This window comes from Hipposideros armiger, unplaced genomic scaffold, assembly GCF_001890085.2.
Source record: "Hipposideros armiger isolate ML-2016 unplaced genomic scaffold, ASM189008v1 scaffold_45, whole genome shotgun sequence".
Taxonomy (NCBI): domain Eukaryota; kingdom Metazoa; phylum Chordata; class Mammalia; order Chiroptera; family Hipposideridae; genus Hipposideros; species Hipposideros armiger.
Window position 1 is genome coordinate 212,604 of NW_017731395.1, and position 18,226 is coordinate 230,829.

General features: G+C 42.3%; 1 protein-coding gene across 14 annotated transcripts in view; it reads right to left on the reverse strand.

The window, feature by feature from the left end:
• ESRRG (estrogen related receptor gamma) overlaps positions 1–18,226 on the reverse strand; it is a 581,699-nt gene that overhangs the window by 162,135 nt on the left and 401,338 nt on the right. For all 14 annotated transcript variants that reach the window (XM_019639644.1, XM_019639646.1, XM_019639650.1 and 11 more), the window contains one exon: positions 11,503–11,918. In XM_019639644.1, the coding sequence (XP_019495189.1) occupies positions 11,503–11,918 (416 nt within the window). The remainder of the gene's footprint in view (positions 1–11,502; positions 11,919–18,226) is intronic.

Below are 18,226 nucleotides of genomic sequence, written 5' to 3' on the forward strand. Positions count from 1 at the left end.
CTTACTGTATGTGACAGAAGCAACTGACTCAAATAGGAATTTGACTTCACACCAATCTTCCGAGTTTCTTTGTACTTTAAACAAGTAAAAACAAGCACATCCTTTCCTAATACTGCCCCTAAGTGCTTCTGTTCTTGAATGGCATCAAGGTGCCCAGAACTTTGCCAGAAAAGAGACATGGATATTAGATTCTACCTTCAAGATCAAGTCGATGCATTCAACCAGTTTCTATCTGCTTCTTCCAAAGTAGGTGAGGATTTTGGGCAATCCTGCTTGACAGAAGACGGGGTAATTGATCTGTATTCAAACTGTAGGAGGCAGTCTAACTACAATGACAAGCTAAGATGCTGAGGCCAAACTGGGTTCAAACCCTGGTTCCACCATTTTCCGTATGAGTTAGGGGACAATTTTAAATTTGAAGTTGCTCTCTTTGTGAATGAAATGGAGATGGGTCATGTGCATATCTTAGGAGCTTGCTGTGGAAATCAAATGGGAATGTGCATTTAAGATACCGAGACCTATCGCAGAGGGAACCCTGATTATCAGCAAGAATTGCAGCATTGTAACTCTACTCAAGGAAGGGATTGGGGACACAGCAGAAGAGCTAAGAGGGTCTTGAGAAGCACCCAGGTTATGGCTCTCAGCACAGATGACGGAAATGCCGGGCAGGGAATTTCTTCCAGCCTGGTACTAGTAAGCCCAAACGGTTATTAGTAGGCCTGTTAAATCAGCAGACACACTGTCAGAAGCATAGGCAAACAAACATTCCAAAAAAGAGTAATTACTAAGTGCTCCAAGGACAGAAGAACTCCGACAGGGCCTCTAGCTGGATTTAGAGTAAAACCAAGAAAGCCCAGACGGGAACAATGAAAGCTCCTGACAGGTAGTACTTCTGGCCAAAGAGTTACCTCTTGAAATAGAACCTGTGCACCTAAACTGTCTGCGATCACAGGGAGGCAGAAAAGCGCCTGGCTCTGCCTCAGGGAGGAGGAGTATAGAGGAGAACTTAGCAGGAGAGAGTGGGGGCAGGGGAGTGGCGGGGCTTCCGGTTTGATGATGGTCCAGGGGAGGCAGGGGAGGGGCTGCCTCCTCCACTGAACGCTTGCGTAACTCTCAGTCTCCACATGGGAGCAGGGGTTGACAAGCCCAGAGGCCCAGAGAGTAAACTTGTCAGCTTTGCAGGTCATGCTCGGCTCTCTGGGGAGCACAAAGGCCACCGCAGACAAGGATAGGTGTGGCTCTGTGCCATAAAACGTTCTTTAGCAAAATCGATTTGGCCCCTGAGCCTCGGTTTACTGATCTCTGGTCTAAAGCACATGGACAAAAGGGAGCAACGTTCAAAAATGCAATCTAGGGCCAGCCGAGTGGTGCATCGGTTAGGAGCTGGCTTGGGACGCCAGCTCTGAGCAGCAGGGCCCGGGTTCGGATCCCACAGGAGGGCCAGTGACACTGCCCTCTACAGCTAAGATGCTGAACAACAGCTGGACCTGGAGCTGGGCTGCCATGACTTGCCGGCAACAGCGTAGGCTGCAGCCCCTGCTGCAGTGGGCCGCCATAAGCTACCGTGAGTGGCCGGCAGGCAGCGTGAGTGACCGGCAGCCAGTGTGAGCTGCCAAGAGCCGCCGTGAGCGGCCGTCCAGAGGCCGGTGACTGATCTGCCTCACCCGGGAAGTGCGCAATGATCACAATACCAACATGGGCCAGTGAAGCGATGTCCTCCACAACTAGACTGAAGAACAAAAGGACAGCAACTTGTCTGTTCCCCTTCCCCTGATTCCCCAGCACTGTCCCCCTTCCCCAATTCCCCAATAAAATCTTAAAAAAAATGCAATCTATCATTTCCTTTCTTGCTCACAGCCCTTTAAAGGTACAAGTTAGGTACTGGTATCATCCACAAGTTAGGTACAGGTATTAAAAAAAAAAAAAAAGAAATCTTGTGGCACCTGGTTAGCTCAGGTGGTTAAAGCACAGGCTCTTACACCAAGGTTGCCAGTTCGAGTCCCACATGGACCAGTGAGCTGCACACTCCACAACTAGACTGAAGACAATGACTTGACTTGGAGCTGATGGAAAAAACACACTATTCCGCAATGGAGCTAAAAAAAAAGAAATCTTAGTAAATTGATAAAATCTGAGAACAAATGGAAGAATGACTGAGAGTGCTTTAGATTTAAAATAGCTACAAAATTTGGAACTGTTCTCCATATAAAACATAGTCTAAAGATTCTGGGGAACAGTGAGGGTGTTCCAGAAGCATATAAAAATATGGTTGTTTCATTAAACTTTTTTAAACAGAGATAAAATAAGGATTAATCCTAATATAACTTTTTCCTTTAAAAATACAGATCCATTCCAATAATCACTTTTTTTCCCCTTCTTCTTCTTCTGACTAGTATTCCTCAAAAGAAAAAAGAAAAAAAATCGATTCTGAGCAGCCCTGTCTTGTGGACACAAAGTTTATGCAAGTAGACCATCAACCTGACATCAAAACAGGAAGAGGAATTAGCCTTTTTCTTCCTGACATCAAAAATTAAAAGAGTCCAGGAAGTATTACTAGTGGTCGGTGTGGGGGTACAATTTTCAGATCAGTCTAAACTAACAACTAAAAATCCAGTGGCTAGATGAGCGTTAGCAGAAAAATCCAGGGAGCTGGGACAAAAAAAAAACTCATACAGTGGTCTGAAGAGTTGAACTCTCAGTCTTCATATTTAGAGGGATTTCTGAAGATGATTTATAAAAAATCAAATATTTTTAAACCTTATTTTTGATTGCCTCCTCTTGAAAAATCTTTAATATCATCTAATCCTAACTTTGGGAATATTCTTAATTCCCCATGATTATTTTAACAACTTAATAAAAAATTTTGCCCATGGACGAAAATCTCTCAAGAAAAATTCATTCTAAAATTACTCAATGTTTTGAAAGCTTTTAAAATCTACCAGGCAGGGTAAGGCTCTGGGTTCAGACTGTCTGAGGCTCAGTGCCGGGCAAACTAGTTCTCTGTGCCTCGGGCTTCACATCTCCAAAATCATATAATAAAAGCAGCATCTACTTTATTGGAGCAATAGAAGCATTAAATGAGATAATTAATGTAAAGCACTTAGGAAAATGTGTGGCACATTCTAAAAGTGAATATATTCATTATTATTATAAGCTACCAAATTTCTCCATCCATTGCTTGTACATCCAGTACAAAGGCATTGTATTGAACTCACAGAAAGACAAGGAGAACGGGGAGGCGGAGAGGGGTGAGGAAGAGAGAGGGTGGGGTGAGAAGGAAGGGGAGGAAGAAAATAAGTGCGAGACAGGATGCAGGAAAACTGGAAACCTCGTGCACTGCTGGTGGACATGTAAAATGGTGCAGCCACTATGGCAAACAGTGCAGAGAGTCCTCAAAAAATTAAAACTAGAGCTACCTTACGATCCAGCCATTTCCACCTCTGGGTATGTACCCCAAAAATTGAAAACAGGACCTTGAAGCAATATCTGTACACCCATGATTATTGTAGGATTACTCACAACAGTCAAGAGGGGTCATCAACCTAATGTCCATGGAGAGATGAGTGGATAAAGAAAATGTGCTATAAACATACAATAAAATACTATTCAGCCTGCAAAAAGGGAAACCTTGCCATACACTGCAACCTGGATAAAGTGAGGACATTGTACTAAGGCAGTCACAGAAAGACAAATCCTACACAATGTCATTTATAGGAGGCATGTTAAGTAATTAAACTCAAAGAAATAGAAAGTACAGTGAGGGTTGCCGGGAAAGAAGAAATGGGGAATCTGTGTTTAATTGGTACGGAGTTTCAGTTTTGCAAGACAAAAAAGTTCTCAAGATGTTACACAACAATGTGCATACAGCGAACACTCATGAACTGCGTGCCTAAAAAGGATTAAGATGAAAGCTTGTATGCTCTGTGTTTTTTGTTAGGTTTTTATCACAATGAAGAAAATTGTGAAAAAAAATATATAAATGCTGAAACAGCACTTCTTTTCAATATAAACGTATATTGACTTTTTGTATAAACTAGAATACTTTACTGGAATCCTTTATCTAATTGTGCTTTCGTGTAAACCTTTTTAAATTGTCTAAGTGAGCTCTAATAACAAGGCCTTCACATGGCTGAAGCCCATTATCAGCAACTTCAAAAGAAAGTGAATTAGGGCAGTGTGTATACTTTATTACTTCCAAGATATTACCTAAGTTTATCAGAAAAATGAATCACTGCCCTGGGCTTTAACAGGAACAATGAAAAAGAAATTCTGACCCCTGAGACTGAACCCCACCCTGCCATTCCTCACAGCCTCCAAAACCTGTATTTTAAAAAGCACCAATGTTCCCTTTCCTCGGGATTCAACAAATCATATTGAGACATCTACTGCTGAAAGCCACGACACAAAAAAAGTGACACAGCCTTACATCAAAAGGAACTTCAGACAACAGAAGTCCCCGCACTCATTTTTTTGTTTTCTTTCCTTCCTGTAGGATGAATGTTTTAATCTACTCTGATTGTCGCCATCACCGATTTTGAGTTGACCAAAGGAACGGTCTTGTCGTCACATTTCTTGAACACATGTATTTTTAAAAACAAAGTACAAGGCACATCCCTAAATGCTTATACTCAAGCATTTAATATGGTGCTCCCCAGATGGCAGTTATCCTAACAATTTCTCTGTGGTTTCTCTGAATGAAACAGCCTGACTTATCAGGGCTTGGTTCTGGGTCAAGAAAGAACAAAAAGGAAAGATTATGAAAGTTATTACAATGTGAAAAGAGGCACAGATAACTCTGCTTTGAAGTTTACCTTGTCATCAAAGAACCAGCCCCTTCCTCAACACAGGCATCTGGTAAAAAGGAGGGGTGATAATAGAGTAGGGTGGCAGGTACTCAAATGAAAGTCAGTGTGTCAGCCACACCCTAGGACCTCGGAAGTCCCATCACAAATGTGAAAACCCACCTCCCCAACAGACAGGAAAGTAAATGGTATTTTCAACAGAATTAATTGGAACTGATCCACGAAGTCCTTCAGACAGGGGAGCGTGTAACAAAGGCCAGCTTGCTTCTCCCGAGTCCTTGCTGGGGGAAGAACTGGTGTGAAATTCTGGAAGAGGGACTAGATTTGACAAGTTGTAGGCAGAGGTGCAAGCTGAGAAGAGAGGAGTCACCAACAAAAGTCATTGGAAAAAAGGGCGATGCACAGGCTTTCTTTCTGTAACAGAGTAACTAAAGCTGGAGCTGGGATGTTTGGACAGCCCAGGTGACAGAGGATAAGGGATGTGAGTTAACACCCTGGAGCCAGGGAGGGCACCAGCTCTCATGCTAGCTCCACCCACCATCATCACCTGAGGCCACTGGCTCAGGGGAGCCATGGAAATTGCTGTCATTTTTTGAGTGCAGGGGGTTTTATGAAAGAAAAAATAAGTCTACAAAAATTTTTTTTAAAAAAGAAAAAGATTACATATGTAAAGATAATCCAGAATAATGTCCTTATTTTTTTTCTGATCTTCACTTTAGAACATATTAGAGTTTCAAAGCTTGCATTTACAAACCACGGTAATTCTTTTCTCCAAACACTATTTAAGTTAAATAGAAAAGATCTCATTATTTCTCTTTGGAACGTTCATATGATGTACAGACGCTCAATTTGCCATTTCTTAGTTCCACCAGGGAGGCAAATGCTGTATTCTAAGACCAAAAGAGCACAACGTGCTGGCAAAGCAAACGCACAGTCCAGGGAAGCTCCTGTAAGACTTCTCCTCTAAGGGTGCGCATTTCCGGGTGGGAACGCAGTCAGCAGCATCTTATCTACAGCCCATGCCCGTAGCCCTTAGCTTGGACCTTGCAGGCAAATGCCTAACTTTAAACACCCCCTGTTTCAGGTGATAATCAGGCCCTTTATCAGTGTCACCTTTAGACTCTGGCAAAAAGAGCCCCTACCTGAGGCCCAGGGCTTAGAACGCACCTGTGGGACAAGGAGCCCTTTAACAAGCTAAGGGGACGGACGAGTTTGGCTGGCGCCAACCCCTGGGACCTCACAATCTCAAGTACCTGGGATCCTGGTATTTGCTGGCTGAATCATGACATGCCCCTTGCCCAGGTCGGTTCGCTGGATGGTGGCCTGGACTGGCCTGCACTGCCGGGGGGGCACATCGTGAGGCCAGTGCACGGTCCAGGGGCAGCTGGTTGGAAGGGGTCCATGGGCCCTGGACACGTGGGCAGGAGTGTCCACACTGTGTGCAAGACACCATGGGAGGCAGAGCGGGAGGAAGAGAAATGGGCGGGGCTGCAGGCCGAGGGCTCACTAGCCTCCCTCCCCTTTCGGAAACGAAACTCCTGGGAGTCTAAGAATTGAAAATGGAAAGGTGGCCTTCCAGGCCATTATGAAGGTCCAGGTGTCAAGTGGGAGAAGAGAGCACATTTTACTGAGTAGTTTCTTATCTAGGTTTATAAACTTAAATGTTTACTACCTATGCACTGTGCTCCAGTCCCGGGGCCCATGAACGTCCGAAGCGGACTTCGTTCTCATATGTAATGGTCACCCCCATATCTCATGCTGCAAAGACATTTGGCTTCACCTTCTAAATCCCACACGTGAAGTGTCACTGGGAATCTGATGATTGACACGTTCCAAGAGCCCCTTTCCGATGTATCAGTTTGCTATCCGTGGTCACAGAAAAAAAAGTTCATTGATCACCATAAAACTAAATAAAAGTGATCGAATTTCCAGTCAGCCCACCTAATCGCCTCGTAAAATAAAAGGGTGAGGAGTGACGACAGGGAAAAAGAGTTTATTATCCTAGCAACAGGGTGGACAGCTGTGAACTGAGAACGGTTCCGTGTCCTTTGCATGTAGCCTCCAGGACACTCCTTTATACTAGAATATTTGAGCTGCCCAGGGCTTGAGTATCGCAGTTCTGTTGCCAATAGCAACCAAAGTTGCTCATTTATTGAGCACCTACTATGGGCCAGCTATTTGGGCATCTCTCATTTTAATCCTAACCACCTGGGAAATGGAGGCACAGGGATGTTATAGTCCCACAGCGGGTAAAGGGTGGAGACATGGGGACCTGGTTTTATATCAACCCAAACCCATACTGTAATGAATATCTGAAAAAAAAATTTTAATATATAATTGCCTCCCTTTCAAAGCAGGGGAAAAAAGAATGTGTTATCTGTAGAGTTAGAATGAGCAGTTGATATGCTATATTAAACACACACACACACACACACACACACACACACACACACACACACACACTGGGTGCCAAAAAATGTATACAGATTTTAAGAAAGGGAACCTGTATTAAAATTGTAATACTCAATATACACCGATAACAAAAGATGAATACAAATCATGTTTGACGTCTGCAGTTACCAGAGGTGCTCAAAGTGGTTCCCATCAGCATCCAGACACTTCCGATGATGGCGAACTACTGCTTGAGCAACGTTCACCAAAGTGTCCATTTGTATAAATTTTTTTGGCACCCCTGGTCTATACACATATAATTTATTTTTCATATTCATATATAGAAGTAAAAACTTCAGGGGAGCTAGTGTTTTGTGTATTAAATAATAAAATATGTATTGAAGTGTTTGAGTATAAAGATATTTTTCCTTGTCTTGCCTCCTTAACAAGGATCCAGGGAAAACTCTTAAGGAGAACAAAAAAAAAGAAAGAAAAAAAATTCCCACTCATTTATGAATTGAGGCCAAAACTAGAATGAGAAAAAAATCAGGATAAATTAATCAGCCTAGAAAATGACAATGAAACCATTTACTGCCACTGTAACCCTGTGGGGTGATAAGGTGTAATAGTCAAGTCCTCTGAAAAGTTTTTGATAAAAACAAACAAACAAAACCAACCTTGACTTTTACCTAAGTGCTGACCTAATTCAATAGTTTCCAATGATACCTTGGAAACAGTCAATAAGTAATATATGCCTTTCTGGTTGACTTTCACTGAAATCTATGATTAATTGCCTTTCACAACCGGAATACCACATTCAGCTTTGAAAAGAACAATTCTCATTACTTTTCTCGAGATGTGCTCTGGATATATGTTTTCTGGGCTCTACAAGTAAGAAGTATTTTTCCCAACTTTTAAAACGTATACGTATTACATATTGTATGACCAGTCTTAAAAATAAGTTAATTTAACAAGAAATAAAGATTCTGAAGAGGCACTATTTTCCAGGACTATGCTTTGGGGCGCACATGCCCCTTCATCAAGTCAATGAGAACAGAAACCCCACTTATATAATGTCCTGGCCATAAAGACTGTGACACAGTAGAAAGTCTTGCTCTTAAGGGGAGTTGTGTAATCCTGTCTCATTCTCTGGAGAGCTTTAAAGGAGGGGATGGACAGGCTCTCACCTGTCAAACATAGTTTGGCTCCAATGCTGCCTCAAGGCGTGAGGATGAATTCCATGGTCCTTACAGCATCAGAATAAGATCCCATAATGATACAATAGATTCGGGTCACTATCATTTCAACATCTTTGAGTTCAATCGCTATCACTATTTGGCCCCAGGAAGGCTGGGCTGTTCCAGTCTTCCTTACAATTACCACCCTAATTATTACATTATACTTTCACAATTTAATCCTTTTATTTGCCTCACTGCCCTTTCGGGGCTAAGTAAGCACCATGGTGGGACGCCTGCTGATGTGGCTAGCAGGGTAGCCTTAGTGAGCACCGCCCAGCTGCCAGCTACAAGCACAGCCAGGTGGGCCAGTCCAGAGTGCTAATCTGGACAGTGACATCTCTGTCTCCTGCTCAAAACCCTTGCAAGTTGCTCTCCAATATGGAGTAGAATTGAGCACTATCCATCAATGCCAAGAACTACCCTGTGCTTCCCTGTGTTACACTTTTGGTAGCAGCTCAGCATCCCAAGGAATAATCAGGCATAGAATTCCGATTGCTCTATTCCCATTATTGCTCAGTAAATAACTCTTGCGCAGCTATTGATATCTAAGCTAGATGACTTTAAAAACAAAAAAACAAAAAAACAAAAAACAACTATCAGGAAGTCTTTTTACATAGTTGTTTGATCTTTAGAAAACATACTAAGGACCAAGGAGTTTAATCCCCCACACCCAACCAAAAAATCTGGTATTCCCTCAAGGCAGAAGGCATTTGCACATGGAATTCACCTCAACCCCAACCTTTGGGAACAAAGCTTTAATAAAACATGTAGGTAAGATGGAACTCCAGCCAGCATGCCGACTGGCTCACAGAAGGTTCTCAAGGAACATTTAAAGGAACAGTTACTGAGAAAGTGGGCGTGGTTCTCATACTGAGATCCCCCTTCTTAGGTCAGAACACACAGTATTCGTGAATGTATCCCAAAATATTTGCTTATCTTTGTGTCCATAGACCCAGAGCTGTGTAAACTGAGTTAACAAAATCAAACTACTAAATTTTAGATACTCTGTAGTGTAAGCATTTTAATACTGTTGGATAATGTGGTAAGAGCCCAAACACTGGGAGTGTTTTTCATTCTCAAGTTTTGTCATTTTGTAAATAGGTTGAAGAGATTTTTCAAATGCCCCAAAGTGAAGGGAAGCTATGCACATAAAGCACCGCTGTTTTTACTTACTTTATGCGTTATTTTACATTTCATTTTATCCTTAAGCATTCTATGAGGTAGGTATTAATGCCATGAATTTATAGAGGCGAATAAAGAAAATAAAGATCCAGTAGGTGAAGGATTTGAGTAAGAAAATGCTAATAAAATATGAAGCTACAGCTATTAAAATGTTTAAGTATTTCATATGTACTCCACACTAACGTGGCTTGTGTTCTTCAGTGAAAACGATGAAAAGGTGAGGCTTAAATATCCACCCTGTTCTGTAAGAGTTAGGATCTCCTGAAAAGCTGTGTACTTTAAGTAAACGCTCTAGCTGTGTATTCATCAACCACAAATCAAGAAAGCTACATAACAGACAACACAAGAGCCAGCGGGAGATGGTGCCAACCAGTTCCATTAATGACAGTCCCCAGCACCTTCAGGACAACTGACCAAGAAGGCTCGCCTCCCAGATGCTCTTAAAAGAAAAGGCTGCGAAATGGCTCTGTGTGCCCAGAAAGGGTTTCACCTTTTGTTAAACTATTTAGGAGGAATGGGGTTGAACAAACAGAATCTCTTTTGAACTTTTAAAAACCAGAGCATCACAAAGTGATTAAACTGATTTCAGGTGTGTCCCTCCCAGGTGACACTGATAACTGCTGGCCGAGGGGCCACACTTTGAGAAGCTCTGTTATAGGTCAGAGCACAGTACAGCACTTCACCCTGGCTTCACATTGGGCATCAACCAGGAAGCTTTCAATAGCCCAACTGCCCTGGCCATACCTGAGGCCAATTCATTCAGAATTTTGGGGTGTGAGCCATGGTACCAGTATGATTTAAAAGTCTCCAGGTGACTCTAGGGAGCTGACAAGGTTAAGCACCATAACTGTTTACAAATATACTTTTTGTAAGCCATGGAGCAAAACAGACTCACTGATGTGCTGAGAGTCCTCAATAAATAATGATTCTATCCGTCTCCTATTTTCTCCAAAAATTAATCACAAAGGAACTAAAAAAGGGGAATATAATTTTCTGTAAGAATATGGGTATATTATAGCTTTTAAAATGAGCTGAGTTTGTATTTGTGGATTACTAAAGGGGCACATACAAAACTCAGTCATAATTTTCTATATTTTACGTGGGGAATAATATTGGCACTTATAAATCTGGAGAGCTATACAGGTTTGGGTACGTATTAGGTTTGGTGGAGGTGTATTTTATAATTCGGTAAAATTTGGAAGACTTTTTTATACAAATTCATAAAAAAATAAAAATAAAAAAGGTGGGAAAAGTATATCCTACCATAGAGAAAGAAGAAAGGTACACAGTAGATAATTAAAGTTGACTAGGGCAGTGGTTCTCAAAGGCTGGTTCCTGGACCAGCAGCATCTGAATAATCTGAAATTTTGTTAAAAACATAAATTCTCAGGCCCCAACCCTAGGTCTAAAGAATTGGAAACTCTGGGGGTGCAGCACAATGATGTGCATTTTGACCAGATGTCCAGGTGGTCTGATGCACCCTCAAGTGTGGAAACCACTGCTCTAAAGTATTTATTATGTCCACGCATCCGTAAGACGAATAGAAGAAGTAAAAGCACTGTTCATCCAGTTTTCATTTGTTCAGTTGCTGTACAGCCCCACATTGCTCTAATAACAGCTCTGCTATTCTCATCTGCACCCAAAGCCTATCATGCTCCCATCCTTAGAGCTTAACAGCGAACGTAGACTTGACAGGGCACATATCTGGGGGTGGGGTATTCTATAAAGCCCCCATTATCAATTTTAATCTATTTCTTTTTTGTACTGAAAATAGAATTAAGGCTATAAATCTTGACTAACAACTAGGACTGTAAGAACTAGAAAAACACACAAACCAACCATCCCGTGAGGCTGGAAGAGGGTGGGGCGCTCCCAGGTCAAACACTAACCTTGAATCGTCCTCTTGAAGAATGCCTTGCAGGCTTCACATGAGGCTACCCCGTAGTGGTACCCAGAAGCGATGTCGCCACACACTAAACACAGTCTCTTGGGCATCGAGTTGAGCATGTATTCACACTTGGTCTGGGGGTCTTCAACAATGGTGCTGGAGCAATCATCATACAGTTTCCTGACAGGCCCACTGCCTCCTAGGATCGGAGCAGAAGGGTAGAGAGGTGGCGAGTCGAGTCCGTTCTGATGGCCATTCATGGTTGAACTGTAGCTCCCACTGGCGTCGGAAGAGCCACCTGGGCTGTGGTGGTTGACGCTGTCCGTCAGGGAGGCCGGGCTGGAGGGTTCCGTCTTGATGAAGGACGAACAGCTGGAATCAATGTGTCGATCTTTGTTTGACATTCTGCAGAGAAGCCTGTGATTTAGGGAGACACAAACAGAGGGACAAAGAGAAGACAGGGTCAAACACAGAGGCCAAAAGAAGTAGAAACAAAGTGAAGGTGAACAAAAAATAAATAGAGAAAGTGAAAGGGAAGGGTGAAAAGAAAGAAAAAAACAGAAGACTTCATATGTTGAAGACATTGCTCTTTGAGAGAGCGACCTAAGAGCTGGGGACGACACATCATTCATTCTGCAGTCAATATCTCTTGTTCTACAAGGAAGGTAATCACCAGAGGGGCATGACAGGGTTATATAAAAGTGCCCAGGCAGGCCATAAACAAAAGCTCCAACGGGTCCAATTCCTTTTATTCTACCTTTCTCTTGGAGAACCACTGTCAATATCTAAATCAACTCTCTAGATTCTAAATTTATCCATGGAAGGAGAGGGATTTGCAAAGGCCATTATCATTACTAAAATTATCGTTATCTTCACCCTGCTTTCCCCTCCCACTTTCGGATGCCACAATCGTTGCGTTACGAGCAGAATCAAACTTTTATGTTCAAGACTACACAGACGATTCTGTGGCTCTGTATTTACTGTTGGTCGGCAAGCTTCCATAAGCCTAACGGTGTCTTTTATTGATCTCAGACACGCAGGGAATAGATCCTCAGTCACTTTGCTTCTTTCTTTAAACGGCTCTGTTTTGTAGACATTGAGCAATACAGGATGACATCAAGTACAAAATTCTAGCCAATATTTAAGGATTACTCCCCAGAGCCCAGAAAACTTAGTGAAATGATCGCCAACATTGATCATTTAAATAAATACAAACATATGTCCATATGTTTGTGTCTCTGTGTGCGCACGCATGTGTCTGTGTGTGTGTGTGTGTGTGTATTTCTTCTCACTGTTGAAGAGATGAGTCACTAAAATACATCTGAGCCTTAAGTATACCTGTGAGCCCATAAATCTGATACTTTATATCCAGCAAAGTGAGAAGTTATCAAATTTTGTACTAAAAAAAATGAGATGTGTGATGGTCCCTTTTTCTCTCATCTTTTGGTCTTCTAACATGATACCTCCTAAAAGAAAAAATGAATATCTATTGTGACAAACTCTCTTATCTATTGGGTTGTCAGAAAAGTCATGACATATTTTTTCTATGTTTTTCATCACAAAAAATGCGATATGACTTTTCTGAAAACCCAACAGAAGAAACCTACTGCCTGTCTTTCTTCCTTGGGCCCAGAGGGGCTTAAACTTCTGAACAGGTAATTAGATGAAAATATATCATTTAATTGGTCCTATTTTTTTCCCCATTTGGCCATAGTGCAAAACCCCTTTTAGCAACGTCTCTAAGAACCTTCTCAGGGCCCACTGCGGAAAGAAGAGGTGACAGTTGAGAAAGGGAGTTAGAAAATTGCTTCCCAATGGAAAGGTGACTTGTGCAAATTCCGCAGGGTAATTAATGGTCACTCGCCAGAATTTGGGGGAGTAGTCCGAGCGTCACCCAAATGGACGCAATTATCTCCTCCCCCTGAATCTGGCGATCTTTTCTTATGGCACAAATTTCATGTTCTCCTCCAGCTCCCCATCCCCCCATCACTGTTCTATTTCTTTAAAATGACGAAAACCATGGGATTTCCTATCCGGGGATGTTTACGTAACTGTTCCAACCAGGCAGTCCCCAGAGCAAAGCATCCCATGCAAGAATTTGCCTCTTAACCAATACATTTCCCACTGGACACTGTGTTCTGCTGTCTGAAGTGGAGTAGTTACCAGGATGTGAACAAGAAAGAGAAAGCACCCCCCCTGCCCTGCCCCCACAAGATCTCCTTGCTCTTCGCCCGCCCACTTGTGTTGTCCTTTCCTCAAGAAGCAGCAAAAGGAAACATCGGCCCCTCGCCAGTTTGAAAGACAGTGTCCTCTCCCTTCTACGTCTGTGCCTTGTACCCGTCAGTGTTAATGAGTGTTGTAATTAATAGATCACTCTCCCTGTCTCCCTGCTTGCACTCAGGGGGAAGCGCTTTTCCCCAAATCAACGTCGTCGGAAAGAAAGCGGGTCGGCGCTGACTTAACAACAGCCCTGCAAATCCCCTTTAATTTAGATCACTTATCCCACCACTCCACTTATTACCTTATAATTACTGGACTGCTCCGCACATACATTATGATCGCAGACGAGAGCGAGAAGTTATTAGGGTACTAAAACACTGTGGCCCCCCTCTCCTCTCCCTGGCACTGAATTTCTCACAGCTATGACAACTAACCGCTTCGCCTCTGTTGACAAACACCATTGCTTAATTTTTATTTTTTTCGTTTTCCAGAGAGTTGTTGGGAGCTGTTTGATGACAAAACAGACCACATTTTCTCCAGGCCCTCTATTTTCTTTCTCTCTTTTCTTGTATTATCTACGATTCATTTCTGCAAACCCCCCTCCCCCCTTTTTCTCTCTCTCGGGCTTTTTCTCATGAGCTTCTAAAATTTGCAGAACTTCAGATTAAGGAAGAAGTCCAGAAATGACCCTCCCGTTTATAGAACAGTTATTTGCTAAGTCACCAAATATGTATGTGTCAAATGCATGTTGCTAAAGCGCCTGGAAAATTGGGAATCTCCAGCCAGCCGTCACCTCCAAAAATCTCTGTCCATAAAACTTTGCAAACACCTGGATGGAAACAGGGAAACCCGGGAAGTTCAAGTTGTCAGGGAAATCTCTGGCCAGGCACCATTCTCCTTCTACACAAGGTCTGGCACAATAGCCGGAAACGAAAGGAAGCGCACTGGACTTTGCTCTAGGTGGCCCACGTTTCTTCTCAGACGCGAACGGCCTCCTATAGGAATATGTTTTGCCCAGTGGAGATACTAATAGTCGAGTCGCCATTTATCAAGCGCTTATTGGGTGCCAGGCACTAACCTAAGCACTGTACCAAGCATTACCAGATTTAATCCCCAAGACAACCTTGTGAGCGAGGTATTACATTTTAGGAAATAGCGCCCGCCGTCACACCATTTCCTGAAAGTCACACAGCTAGGCGTAGAAGAGTAGGGACTCGAACACAGGTCTGACACCCAAGTTCAGGGCAGAAATGTCTTGAAGCCAACAGACAAATTTCAAAGGTGTTCACTCGTTTTTTTTTTAATGGCGAAGCCAGGTGGCACACAGAGAGGTTTACTCCAGCCACAGCTCAGCCATGAGTAGAAAGAGACCAGAGGGGGCAACACACCGACTGGAGGTCCACCCTGTTAAGTCACCTTCTCCAGCGTTGCAGACTTGCCGAAACGGAGCTGCCAAAAGAACACAGCTGTGTCCTAATGACGAGTCAGCTCATTACATCGAACGCTTCCTAGACACCGTCACATTATACCCTAAAACTACAGCAGGTCTTAATTCTCTCCCGCTCTGTCTCTGAAACCCTACAGCTCTATTATTCAAGCCTGAAATATTCACAACTATCTATAAATTCAATTGTCAGCCAGTGGGTTTTATTCTAGACTTCACTTCCATCTAAAATTAGAGGCACTAAAATTCACATTAACTCTAAGAGGAATGTAGTGAATATGACTTTATTTCTAAAGAACACCTTTTTGTCAGAAAGAGCCATTTTCAAGATGATGGCTTTATCTGTAGCCAAAGAGAATCAGCCCAATTCCACATTGTGCTGTTACGGCAGAAATGTTAGGTCACATTGCATTAATAAAAATTTGAATTTAGTTAAGAATTATGAATACAAATAAGGTGCTGAAAACTGTGGGAAATATTTATTCTAAAGCCTTAGTACGGTTGCTTTTATTTTCTTATTTTAGGAGAAATGGTAAGTAGCACAAGGGAAAAAGACAGCAATTTTCCAAAAACCTTCTCTGCATGAACACCCTGAAATGAACTGGTGGTAGGCGTGGATAACTATGTCGAAAACAACATTTAGTTTTTGTATAAAAAACTAAATTAACAACATTTAGTTTTTGTATAAAAAACTAAATTTGAAGGATTTGACAGCCTTCTAGGGGCCAGAGAAATTTCAGTGCTTTAAAAAGCACTTTCAACACAGTTTGAGATACAACTCAAATAATTCTGATGATCACACTTCAACATAGAAACTTGTTGCTTCACCTTGCCTGAGGGTCAGGAAGGGAAAAATTTATCTTTGGTGTTAGATACCAATCATCGAGCAAATAAAACTTCTTGGTTGCTGGACTATATAAAAAATGTAATTTTTGAAAGTTAACTGTGTGTGTATGTGTGCATGTACAAAGAGAAAGTGAGAGTAAAAAAAAGAATCACATTCAAAGTTGCTGCTGTAAGGGAAAACAAGATCATCTGTAAGTTAATATGCCATTTATATGATAATTATCAAGCTGAATTGTTTTCAGAGATTCTAGCTAGATCCAGGTAAACGCGTGATCTTGGGTGAATTGCTGTGAATTTCCACACGCATGTGTAGATGTCCAGGGTGGCCTACATCTCCCAGAAGGAACTTAAGCATGGTCAATATCTTAATTGTTAAACACTGGTATACCAATGATGTTCCACAGGCTTATATGTTAGTAATCCTTTCATCAAAATATAGGTTCTTAACAAACATCTGTATTTCATCCTTTGAATTTCATAACAAACTCAAATTTATTTGCTTCTTTATTTTCCTATTTAAAATTTCTTAAAAAGGTGCCTAAACTTCTCGTAAGAAACATGTGTGTGCAGGTCTTCTTTGGCCTTCCTGATGGTTACACTCATGCAAGATTTTTTGAAACTTTTCTTACACCTGTATCAGTGGCAGACACTTTAATAGGCTAAGTGAGTGACAACTAAACAAGTCACTATCTTATTTTCTCCCTTGTTATCCTTAAGAGCCCAAAAAGGTACCCATTGCCATTATAAATTCCAAACACTTTATCAATTTATATCCAAAAATTGTATGCACGTTTACAAATAAGAGAGAGAAGGGAAGAGGATGGGGAGGGAGAGAGAGAGAAAGAGAGACAGAGACAAACAGACAGACAGACATCAGAGTACAGGGTCCTGAGCTGTCTCACTGAATCACAGAATTTCAGGGCTGGAAGGGAAGTGTATCAAGTCCTACCATCTTAATCGCTTACCTATTCAGAATAGGGATGAATCTATGAGGATTGATCAATCTTCTACCTTCTGAAATCACCAGATTAAACATTTAAATCATTTTATTAAAAAAAAAAGCTCTTATCTCTTATTAGCCTATAGGTTCTTTTTGGTTTTGTTTTGTTTTAATGCTTTTGGAAGAAAACCTCCAAAACTAATGGAGCCCATGGCCCCAGCAGCTCCCCCTGAAGCCCGAGTTACAACTTCAAGTACCCTCCGTGACAGTCAGCTTTTTTTTTTCTTCTTTTCCTGCTTCCACTAATTGCGCTCTTGTAAAGTGGCAAAATGCGAATCGCTTAGTAACAAAATGGGCACCAGCTGCTATTGTCAGAGAATGGCGATGCTCAAGGAAGGGAAAGCAACCGAATGAAGTGTCATGTCAGAAATCAACTGTGCAACGTGTGATTTGAGAAAACATGACTACTTTACAGAGACAGGGTGTCATTATGGCATCAGAGTAATACGATGCTTTGACAACTGCCGGCTCTAACATATCATCATTGCATTAAGGTACACTGGCTTAGTTGAGGAAGGAAGAGAAAGGATTTTTCTCTTTTAATAAGAAATATCTTAAGGTCTGCCTGGTTAACCTACCAGGAGGAGAGCATTAATTGTAAAGGAAGCATTGTAAGTCCAGATCTATACACTCAGAAAGATTAACACACGTGCACACATACAGACACACAGTTAGGTATAATCTCATGGGACAGATTTCTGCACAATAGGATTGCAACGATTTAATAGTGCTGCTTCTTGATTCTCTGAACAAACACCTTGTGCATTGAGTCTCAGAGATTCTTTCCAGCTTAACTCCATCAAAAACAGGAGTACGCAGACAGCTCCCTGCAAAACCAGTACTTGAGGGCCTGCGGAGTGGCACAGTTGGCTAAGAGCACAAGCTCTGAGCAATAGGGTCGCTGGTTCAATTCCCACATGGGCCAGTGAGCTGTGCCTGAGCTGAGCTGCTGCTGAGCTGCCAACAGGTGGCAGGATGGCTCAGCTGGTGAGAGCACGTGCTCCTAACAACAAGGTTGCCGGTTCGATTTCCACATGGGATGGTGGGCTATGCCCACCCGCAACTAAGATTGAACACGGTACCTTGACCTGTGCGGCCTCAAGCTGCCGACTGGAGACCGGATGGCAACTGGACTTGGAGCTGAGCTAGCTGCACCCTCCACAACTAAGAGTGAAGGACAACAACTTGGCTGTTCCCCTTCCCCAATTCCCCAAC